The sequence below is a fragment of the Loxodonta africana genome, chromosome 5 (genome assembly GCF_030014295.1).
Source record: "Loxodonta africana isolate mLoxAfr1 chromosome 5, mLoxAfr1.hap2, whole genome shotgun sequence".
Classification (NCBI taxonomy): Eukaryota; Metazoa; Chordata; class Mammalia; order Proboscidea; family Elephantidae; genus Loxodonta; species Loxodonta africana.
Window position 1 is genome coordinate 388,298 of NC_087346.1, and position 12,111 is coordinate 400,408.

General features: G+C 40.5%; 1 protein-coding gene across 3 annotated transcripts in view; it reads left to right on the top strand.

The window, feature by feature from the left end:
* The window catches only part of TBC1D9 (TBC1 domain family member 9), a 147,235-nt gene that overhangs the window by 72,969 nt on the left and 62,155 nt on the right, over positions 1–12,111 (top strand). For all 3 annotated transcript variants that reach the window (XR_010322001.1, XM_003410447.4, XM_064285292.1), the window contains exon 3: positions 9,839–9,957. Coding sequence is in view for 2 of the 3 variants with exons in the window: in XM_003410447.4 (XP_003410495.1) it covers positions 9,839–9,957 (119 nt within the window). In the remaining variant the exon portion in view is untranslated. The remainder of the gene's footprint in view (positions 1–9,838; positions 9,958–12,111) is intronic.

Here is a 12,111-nt window from a genome sequence, read left to right on the forward strand (position 1 = left end):
AGATATTTTTATAATCCTTTCTTGGTTTGTGTACCTCAAGAATTACTCTAGTATCCTGGGAACACAGAACTTAAAAAAAAAAAAAAAGGTGCTTCTTTAAGCAATGCATGTTCATTGCAGAAAATTAGCAAATATATACATACATATACATGTTGTTGTGTGTGCCATTGAGTTGATTTCAACTCACAGTGACCCTATATTCTGACTCACAGTGACCCTATATGACAAAGTAGAATTGTCCGTAGAGTTTCCTAGGCTGTAATCTTTACAGGAGCAGATTGGCAGGTCTTTTCTCCCATGTAGCCACTGGTGGATTTGAACTACCAACCTTTCAGTTAGCAGCTAAGCACTTAATTGCACCACTAGAGCTCCTTATACACATATATATCCATCTATATATAATTTTTTTATATATATAATACAGAATAAATGATTTATTTATATTTATATCCAAATCATTTATTTATATTTGTTGTTGTTGTTAGGTGCTGTCGAGGTGGTTCTGACTCACAGCAACCCTATGCACAGCAGAACAAAATACTGCTAGGTCCTGCGCCATCCTTACAATCCTTGTTATGCTTGAACCCATTGTTGCAGCCAATGTGTCAATCCATCTCGTTGAGGGTCTTCCTCTTTTCTGCTGACCCTGTAATTTACTAAGCATGATGTCCTTCTCCAGGGACTGATCCTTCCTGACAACATGTCCAAAGTACGTAAGACGCAGCCTCGCCATCCTTGATTCTAAGGAGCATTCTGGCCACACTTCTTCCAAGACAGATTTGTTCGTTCTTTTGGCATTCCCTGATATATTCAATATTCTTCACCAACACCACAATTCAAAGGCGTCAACTCTTCTTCGGTCTTCTTTATTCATTTTCCAGCTTTCACATGCGTATGATGCGATTGAAAATACCATGGCTTGGGTCAGGCACACCTTAGTCTTCAAGGTGACATCTTCGCTTTTCAACACTTTAAAGAGGTCCTTTGCAGCAGATTTGCCCAATGCAATGCATCTTTTGATTTCCATGGCTGTTGATTGTGGATCCAAGTAAAATGAAATCCTTGACAACTTCAGTTTTTCTCCGTTTTCCATGGCTGTTGATTGTGGATCCAAGTAAAATGAAATCCTTGACAACTTCAGTTTTTCTCTGTTTATTATGATGTTACTTACTGGTCCAGTTGTCAGGATTTTTTTTTTTCTTTATGTTGAGGTGCAATGCATACTGAAGGCTGTGGTCTTTGATCTTCATCAGTAAGTACTTCAAGTCCTCTTCACTTTCAGCAAGCAAGGTTGTGTCATCTGCATAACACAGGTTGTTAATGAGTCTCCCTCCAATCCTGATGCCCCGTTCTTCTTCATATAGTCCAGCTTCTCGAATTATTTGCTCAGCATACAGATTGAATAGGTGTGGTGAAAGGATACAACCCTGATGCACACCTTTCCTGACTTTAAACCACTCAGTATCCCCTTGTTCTGTCCAAACAGCTGCCTCTTGATTTATGTACAGGTTCCTCACGAGCACAATTCTTTGCAATGTTATATTTAGAAGCAAATAAAAATGGAATTTTTATGTAATATATTTGAAAATACTTTTCCATATCAATAAACTGTAATGCTATAATGTCAGTTTTAATAGTTGAATAATATTTTACTGTGTACGTAACATAATTTATCTAACTGATGTGCTGCTGCTGAAAACCTAGGATCTTTTAATCTTAGGTGAATATCCTCCAAACAAAATCTTTGCACGTTCTGTTAATTATCACCTTACGATAAATTTTTAGAAGTAGATATGCTGAGTCAAAGAATATGCGTGCATTTAAGGTTTTTAGTGCCTCTAACCTGATTGTCTTCCAGAAAGATAGCCATTTATACTCCTACCAGCAGTTTGGGAGGGCGCCAAGGCCCGTTAAAATAAGGACATCAACCACTGATTGTTACTTCCAAGATTAGAGTAGTTATCTGGGTTTCTGTCTTTTCAAAGTGATTATAAAACTATGAACATATTGTTATGCCCTGCCTTAGCTACCTAGTGTTGCTGTAATAGAAATACCACAAGTGGATAGCTTTAACAAAGAGAAATTTATTCTCTCATGGTTTAGGAGGCTAGAAGTCTGAATTAAGGGTGCCAGCTCTAGGGGAAGGCCTTCTGTCTCTGTCAGTTCTGGGGGAAGGTCCTTGTCTTCAATCTCCCCCTGGACTAGGAGCTTCTTAGCACAGGAACCTTGGGTACAAAGGATGTGCCCCGCTCCTGGCATTGCTTCATGAGGTCCCCATGTCTCTCTGCTCACTTCTCTCTTTTATATCCCAAAAGAGATTGGTTTAAGACACACCCTTTTTTTGTAGATTGAGTCCTGCCTTATTAACATAACTGCCCCTAATCCCACCTCATTAACATCACAGAGGTAGGATTTACAGCACATAGGAAAATCACATCAGATGACAAAATGGTGTAAAATCACACAATACCAGGAACCATGAACTAGCCAAGTTGACAGATATTTTTCGGGGGGGACGCAATTCAGCCCATGACATGCCCCCTAGGAGAGTATAACCAGAGTCATGTAAGAAGCTTGTCATAGTTACGTAAGGAGTTCTAGGTGTGTCTTAGTTCAGTAACATGTACACTTTGCAACCTAAACATAATGATGCCAGGGCCAGAGAGATTTCTTAGTGTCCTGAACTTTACTAGTTGCTGTCAAGTCGATTCTGATTGATAGTGACCACATGTGTGTCAGAGTAGAGCTGATTTTTTGGAAGTAAATTGATAGACTTTTCTTTGGAAGAGCCTGTGGGTGGACTCAAACCCCCAACCTTTCAGTTACCACCCAGGGACTCCTGGTGGAGTCCCTGGAATTCTAAAACTTAGAAGTATCTTTTGCATCACATTTCAAAATGAGGTCTTTGTGTTCTGCTGTTTATGACGGTAATAGCTAAAGCAACTGTACTGTTTGCTATGTTCCAGGCCTGTGCTGAGGACTTTACATATATTATTTCATGTCAAGCACAACCCAGTGTGGTAGATACTGTTACCCACATATTACAGATGAAGGATCTGACGCACAAAGACGTTAAGTAACTTGCCCAAGGTCACAGAGCTAGTACATGTCATGGTAGGGATTTTAAACCAGATTTTTTTTTTTTAACATCAAATTCTGTTGTCTGAGCCATTAGACCCACCTCCCTAATAACCAAGCTTCTTATTACTCCACATAATCTCACCTCTTTTCATACTAGTCACACTCCTTAAATATGTTTGTTGTTGTGTGCCATCAAGTTGATTCTGACTCATAGCGACCCCGTAGGACAGGGTAGAACTGCCCCATAGGTTTTCCTAGGCTGTAATCATCCAAGAATGAACAAATGTGTCTTGGAAGAAGTACGACCAGAATGCTCCTTAGAAGCGAGGATGGTGAGACTTTGTCCTAGGTACTTTGGACATGTTATCAGGAGGGACCAGTCCCTGGAGAAAGACATCGTGCTTGGTAAAGAAGAGGGTCAGTGAAAAAGAGGAAGACCCTTAACTAGATGGATTGGCATGGTGGCTGCAACAATGGGCTCAAACATAGCAAGGATCATGAGGATAGTGCAGGACCGAGCAGTGTTTTATTCTGTTGTTCATAGGGTCACTATGAGTTGGAAGCAACTTGACAGCACCTAACACAATAACAGCAATCTTTATAGCAGCAGATCTCCAGGTCTTCTCTCCCACAGAGGGGCTGGTGGGTTCGAACCACAGACCTTTTGGTCAGTAGGCAAAAGCTTTACCCATTGCGTCACCACGGCGCCTTCTTAAATGTGTTAAGAGGCGGTAAAGTATAGCAAGTAAGAGTATAAGCTTTGGAGCCAGACGAATCTGGGTTTGATTTCTCAGAAATATGACCTACACAAACCTCGGTTTCCTCATCTATAAAAGGGAGTATAACTGAACCGAGTTATAGGATTGTCGTGAGATTATGTTAAAGCATGGCGCCTGGCATTTGATAAGCACAATTAAATAATAGATAACTATTACTATGATGTTATTTAACCTGCTTGTAGTTATATCTAGCTTTAATTAGGTGCAGGTTTTTAAAAAGTAGATTTCCCTTTTGTTTCTGAAAATGCTTCAGATCACCATGCTATTTTGGGGTTTTGTTTCTCAGGGTGTAGAGTACAGCAATGGTTTTGAAATAAAGGGACTGGTAGTTGCTGCTTCAATGTACTGGGCACTACTCTTGCTTTCATTTAGTGTTTAACCTTCAATGTTGTCGTCTTTGTGGCTATCACTGCACTTTGTATCAGGCCATAAAATAGATGATTTCTTCTTCTGATCCTCTTTATTTGAGTAACTTCAAGTGCTGTTCATTTAAGGACTGAATTGGCTGGAGGAATCCAAACAGCCAGCTCTGGTGTCGGAAAATACTAGGTCAATTGCTTTGGAATCCTTAGGAGATTTAGGGGTTTGGTTTTGTTTGGTTTTCTGGTGTGTTATGAACAGGTTTTTGTTGTTTGTTTTTGTATGTACATTAAAAAAACAACAATTGCCAAGAGTCGATTCCTCATAGAGACCCTATAGGACACAGCAGAACTGCTCTATAGGGTTTCCAAGGCTGTAATCTTCACAGAAGCTGACTGCCACATCTTTCTCCCACAGAACAGCTGGTAGGTTTGAACCATGACCTTTTTGCTTAGCAACCGAGAGCTCAACCACTGCGTCGCCAGGGCTGCTTTGTATGTACATACAAAAATATTTACGTATGTCCACACATACTTACACACTCACGATCAATGAGAATTGACCATCTTAGTTATTATGGAATTCAAGCTTTTTAAAAATCAGCGCTTTGGTCTCAGAACCAAAATGTATTACTGATCATGCTTTATAAAAGAAGTATCTACTGATTATCTATCAGTGGGGCCTTAAGCCTTGTGTTCTCAATCGTCAGAGGCCACATATGACAGAATCATTTTTTGTGAACTCATCAGGTAGACTTCAAATTAGATGAGAAATTAGACAAGGATGGCTTAGTATTTTTCTTCATCAGATAGCATTTAAAAGTTGTCCAGATATATGCACAGGGGTGTGTGACTGGTATTTAAAAAAAAAAAACCTACCTGAATGATAAAGATTTTCATTTTTCCAAAATTATTTCTAAATAACTTTAATTCCATCAAGTGTTGGTCTAGTGCTACCAGAGCGGAATGCTTTAACTTGGATTTCCTGAAGCATTCTCGTAGCCGACACCAGCATTCTTTGTTATTCCAGCTGATGACACAGTTGGGTCAGCTTGTTTTTCTTGCTGTATCTACGTAAATTGAGGCCTTTCCAGAAAATCAACAGCCAAGCCCTTCCTTTTTCTCTGAGCGTCTAGCACATTGGCTCAAACTGCTGGGTAAATAGGCCAGTTGCTTTTGAGAGTCAGGGCAAAAGAGTTTCATGTCATCTCACTTTAAACAATAACGAAATAAGTTCCAGGGCCTCAATTATTGCAGCACTGGTACTTATTTACTTGAGAAATGAAAGAGCCATTTATAAGGAGCATTTAGGGTTCAAGCATGTCTCCTTTGGAGCCTCACTAGTTCTTAAAGAGTGGTCCTGAGGCAGTGACAGTGGCTCCCAAGCTGTGAACAGTGTGTTTGCTCTGTCACCTTGAGAGGTGACCTTGTTCTGGGGTGAAACATGGAAGCGGCCACCTGCTCCCAGAAATACTTTTTTACGAGATTGATATCTTCAGAATTTGTCTCGTCTGTTGGTGAAAGGAGTCAGTCTTGCCTTATAGATGTCTTCGTATGTCTAATCTCCAGAGTCAGGAGCCTGAACACCTACCCTCATTTACTCTTTGATGCGCATTCAGGATAGATGATATATATGATACATATATGTCAGAATTGACTCAACGGCACTGGGTTGGGTTTTATGATGGATGATACATATCAAAATATATATATGTGATAAAAAATCAAGATTTATATGATAGATTATGTGTGTATATATATATATATATAGGAAACCCTGGTGGCATAGTGGTTAAGAGCTATGGCTGCTAACCAAAAGGTCGGCAGTTTGAGTCCACCAGGTGCTCCTTGGAAACTCTACAGGGCAGTTCTACTCTGTCTTGTAGGGTCACTGAGCCAAAATCGACTCGACGGCCATGGGTTTGGTTTTTGGTTTTATATATGCCATGGTTTGAATTATGTCCCCCCCAAAATGTGTGTGTTAACTTGGTTAGGCCATGATTCCCAGTATTCTGTGGTTGTCCTCCATTTTGTGATTGTAATTTTGTATTAAAGAGGATTAGGATGGGATTGTAACACCCTTACCAGGTCACATCCCTGATCCAACATTAAGGGAGTTTCCCTGAGGTGTGGCCTGCACCACCTTTTATCTCTCAAGAGATAAAAGGAAAGGGGAGCTAGCAGATAGTTGGGAACCCCATACCACCAAGAAAGCAGCACCAGGAACAGTGTGTGTCCTTTGGACCTGAGGTTCCTGTGCTGAGATGCTCCCAGACTAAGGGAAGATGGATTACAAGGACCTTCCTCCAGAGCCGACAGAGAAAGAAAGCCTTCCTCTGGAGCTGATGCTGTGAATTTGGACTTCTAGCCTACTAAAAACCGTAAGAAAATAAATTTCTCTTTGTTAAAGCCATCCACTTGTGGTATTACTCTTATAGCAGCACTAGATGACTAAGACAATATATATATCAAAGACAATATATATGGTACATTTGTACAGTAGAGATCTTATCTTTGGGCACTTTTACTTACATTATTCTCCCTGGAAAGTGGCTGTTGGGTATAGATAGGAATCCATAGTTCAGTTCCAGAAGGCATTTACTTGTTTTTTTCTTTCCCCAAATAGTATATGCTGATAACGGTGCCAGATAATGGCACAAAGTCCTTACTTATCTGGGATCCAATCTTTTGAAACTCTTAAGCTCTTAGGTCTAGATGTAGCCAGAAGAAATCTCGAAAACTTCTTCGGTAGTGCAGAAGCAGGCCCAAAGCACCTAGTAAGCTGAAGGAGTTGAAGACTACCGAGATTTGTAGTCCCGGGACTTCTATAGGTAGGAGTAGGGAGTGGCTGGTGGTAACTTGAAAAGGCCAGCTTTCTCATGTGAAGTTGAGAAGTGCAGGAACAGCAACAGAAGCTGGAGGACAGAAGAGAAACAGCACCATAGAAGCGGGGACCACTGTTGGTAATTGAACATGGAAATGTGAAGAGCCCAGAGTGAAAATAGTGTTAGATGGTGGAAGGTGGAGATTGTGGAAATGATGGACAGGGGAACAGGGTGAAGAGCAGAGGAGGCAATACGAGGGGAAACAATGGTGAAGTAAATGCGTACTTCAATAGTACAGCCCAAGAATACACAAATGGCTATTTGAAGATGGAAGGGGTGGGGGGTGAATGATACATCAACCATGTGGACCTTCATGTAATGCCAGTGAAGATGTTGTTAGTTGCCATTAAGTTGGCTCCAACTCATGGTGACTTATATGTAACAGAACAAAACGTTGTCTGGTCCTGCTCCATCTTCATGATGGTATGGTTTGGTATGTTTGAGTCCATCATTCTGGCTGTTGTGTCAATCCAATTAATTTTTGTTGACTCTCATCTTTACCAAACCTGATATCCTTTTGCAGCGATTGGTCTTTCCTAGTGACGTGTCCAAAATAAGGAAGACGAATCTCACCATTCTTGCTTCTAAGGAGCATTCTGGTTGTATTTATTCTAAGACTGATTTGTTTGTTCTTTTGGCAGTCTAAAGTATATTCAATATTCTTCACCAGCACCACAATTTAAAGGCATCAATTCTTCTGTCTTCCTTTTCTTGGTCCAGCTTTCACATGCATATGAGGTGACTGAAAAGACCTTGGCTCTGGCCAGGCACACCTTATTCATCCAAGTGACATGTTTGCTTTTTAAAATTTTAATTTAAGAGGTCTTTTGCAGCAGATTTGCCCAGTGTAATACATTGTTTGATTTCTGGACTGCAGCTTCCATGGACATTGACAGGCATGGATAAATGTTTGTTAAAGAGGATGCTCATGCACACACCGTATCTACTATGGTGTGTATGTGGGGGGAGATGTTTGTATATGTTTGTGTGCATAAAGAACACTTCGCAATGCAGTGTGTGCAATGCTGAAGGCAGACTTGTGCCCCAGGCCTTGTACCTGATGGACTTCTCTATCAATGACAACCCAGCAATGTGAGGGTGAGTTGGATTCTATGACCAGTGTAACAGGGACTTCAAAGTCAACTACCTGGCATGGCTACCTGGTACAGAGCAGAGCACGGGTGAAATGTCAGTCAAGAACCAGAATGCCCTGGCTGAGCCAAGGCCATGTGTGAAAATCAACATCTGGAGGGTACATCTGTGATGACTGTAGGCAGGAGCAGATGTGAGGCAAAATCAGAGGCTGGGAATTGTGCCCAATGTGTCTGCAGAAGCTCAGCTGTCCAGTGTGTCCCTAGGAGTGCCTCTGTGATAAGGTGCATAACTTCTTGGGGACACAGTTCAATCCATAACTAGCCCCAAGCGAGTGACCCATGAAAAATGCCAATGAAGAGATTCAGAGAGTCTATTCTGTAGTGTCACTAGGTTGCCTCTCCCGTAAGCAATCTGCCCTTCATCCTCTGCTAAGCATTGCATGTAGGCAATTTTGGTGTTTTGTCTTAAAGTGAAAGAAAGTAAACGAGTTTTGTTTTGCCTCTCCTCAAAAAGTGGATCTGGACCTCCTCAAGCAGGCCTGCCATTTTCTAAGAGAATTCTGAGTGTAATTGTAGATACATTTGTGCCTTCTGCCTTTCTTTCCTCATCAGGAATCAGAGTGAGATTCTGAGATACCTGCATCACTGGTGACAAGGAACAGAGAGATAAGACGCTTTTAAGAAATCAACTGAAAGATAAACTTAGAAATCTAAGGAGGTGCTTATAGGCTAAATCAGTGGAATCAAAATTGTTCTTTAATCCTGGAATGAGTAATGCATACAATTTGTATATATGTAGATGATTTATAAAATATTGTTTTTCTGTGGGAACATTAACAGCCCCAGAGCAAGAAAAAAGGAAGGAATTTATTCCAGTGTCTTTACAACCACGTCCTGTTGGCATCCATTATGCCCTGCAGTTGTGAGCAGAACACAGGGTGATGGCAATATCTCCTGCAAGGCTAGGATTGTTTAAATTTGAAGGTTGCCAGGAGAGATGATCTATGCTTATTACTGATCCAAATGTAGCATCTTGGTTGGAGGCTACAGGGATGACCTCATCCCAGTGTATTTCGAGGCAACGGTGCTTGTGAGAGCTAGGCAGGCTGCTCTTCCCTAGAGACGGTCCATTTTCACATCTCATTCATAATTGAAGTAGGTGAGGATAATTTTTTGCCTGTTACAGGAGGTGGTTACATCAGATCTCCAGTGGCTTACCAAAGCTCTCATATTGTTGCAACTTAACAACTGTAACCTAGCATTGTAACAGATCTAGGTTAGCCTGTAAAGTACAAATTCTAGGAGGGAAGCAAGAGGAGGAGAGCGCTAAACTCCCACCCAATCCAGGAAAGTGAACATGAGAAGGTGTGCTGCCTTCTCATCTGAAAAAGGGACCTAAAAGTTTCTGGACACACCTGATCAGACTATGACATAGTATTTACCCTTGGGTGTCCACATCCTTATCTGTCTCCTGTGTGTAATAGTTACCTGTTCTCAGAGGGGAAAAGCATGTAAAGGCAGAGCCGTTGGAACGATGGTCGCCTTTGATGGCATAGATTTCTTGGAGCAGTGACCCTGGTTGTTTAATATCTTTGTCATGATTTCTGATGTGTATTATTACCGTTCTTCTCTGCACGCAGGTGGTTCCAGGAAAGAAATCACAGAGCACTGGGAATGGCTGGAGCAGAATCTGCTGCAGACGCTCTCCATCTTTGAGAACGAGAACGATATCACCACGTTTGTGAGAGGAAAAATACAGGTAGTATTAAAAAAATTTTTTTTAATTGGAAATAATTTTAAATTTACGTAAACCATGCAAAAAAGAAAAAAAAATACAATAGTATAAAATACACCTGTATACCCTTTATGCAGACTCACCTGTTGTTAACATTTTACCTCGTTTGCTCTAACCTTTGTTTGGTCACTCACAGTCTATCTGAGACGCATTTTCCCCTAAATACTTCAGTGTGTATTTCCTAAGAGTAGGGACACCGGTTGTTGCCAAGCTGATTCCGCCTCATGGCGACCCCGTGTGTTCCGGACTAGAACTGCTCTGTAGGGTTTTCTTGGCTGGGATCTTTATGGAAGCAGATTGCTAAGCCTTTTCTCTGAGGTACAGCTGGGTGCGTTTGAGCCTCCAGCCTTTAGGTGAGTAGTCAAGCACAAGGACCTATAAGACTAAGGATGGTCTCCTAAATAACAACACTTGGTAGTTGTCAGTTTCTGTAAATTTAACGTTAATACTATATCTTAATATGTGGTACAGGTACAGATTTCTTAACTGACCCAATACTGTCCCTTATAGAAACATTTTTCACTCCAGTGTATGATCCGGTCTAGGAAGGTATGGGATTTAATTTTATGTCTCTTTAGCCTCCCTCAGTCTGGAATGTTTCCATAACCTTTCTTTGACTTTGATGACATTGATGTTTTTAAAGTATACGGTTCTGTTTTTTCAATAGAACATTCTTCATGTTGAGTTTGTCAGATATTTCCTTTTGATGAACTTCGCATGATGTAATCCTGGATGGAACACCATATGAACTGATCTGTGTCCTTCTCAGAGTATCATTTAGGAAGGCACACAATATCCATCTGGCTTTTATTGGTGATACACGTTTCGATAGCCCGGTTCAGGTGTTACTAATTTTGTCTTTGCAAATAATAAACAATTTGCAATTTTCTGTAAGAAAGCACTTTACGGCTACGCAAATATCCTGCTCCTTATCAAAAGTCCCCCCCGCCCCTTGATTTAACATCCATTTGTAAGTTTTTGCCTGAGCCAGTCTTTGCTGACTTTCCAACTCAAGCACTCTCTCCATTTACCAGTTGGCTCCCAGTGTTGTACGATAAGCAATAGCCCTCGCTTTCGTTTACGTACCTATTTATTACTGATACGGACACAGATTTCTGCATTTTTCAGTGACTTATATTTAAGTACTGGACTTAACTATTTCTGCACTCACCTTGTCCCAGATTTAGCTGGAAATTTCATGTCCTTGTGACATGCTCCCTTTTTTTTTTTTTTTGGTTTTTTTTTTTTGAGCACTTTGTTCTGATATAACAAGATGTTCTAGATTCACCTTGTACCTTCCCTGCCCCAGCCCTGAATGTTTATTATAGTTTGCTTTCACTTTTTCATTCCTTCCCTTTCCCACCATTGCTCATTTCATTTTTTTGAATACAGAAAATAGTAACATGTTCCCCAAAGTCAAAATTCCTCAGAAAGTATCACTACTCCACTTCTATCCCATTTCTCCAGATGCTTTGTGGATAGCCAACTTCCTGGTTTTCTGGTCGATCTTTCCTGTGTTTCTTTTGTAAAGATAAGCAGATGTATGTGTTGTTCTTATTTCCCTTTAATTCTCACAGAAAAGGCTCCGTGCAGACGCGCTCCTCTGTATTTTGCTTTTTTTTTTTTTTTTTACTCACTATCCCCTGGATAACACTCCACGTTGGTGCATAGAGATCTTCCACATTCCTTTTGGTGGTTTGTTTTTATAGTGATTTTTGTTTAATCTTAGCTTTTTATTTTGAAATAATTTTAGATTTACAGAAGAACTGCAAAGATAGTAGAGAATTTCCATGAACCCTACACTCAGCTTCCTTTAATATTAACCTGGTACACAACCATAGTGTATTTATCAAGTTAACATTGATCATAGACTAGTAACTAAGCTACCGACTCTATTTGAATTTTACCTGTTGTCCTCACTTCATGTCTTTTTTCTATCCTGTTGATCTGTTCCCATGTTGCATTTAGTTTCTTATCCCTCTTTATAGCTGTATATTATGCCGTTGGGTGTGTATACCATAGATTATTCAGCCCATCTCCTATGCTCGAACAAATAATGCTACATACGTGTTTTCATACAGATGTATTTTTGTATTGTTGCGGGTATAGCCCTTAGAG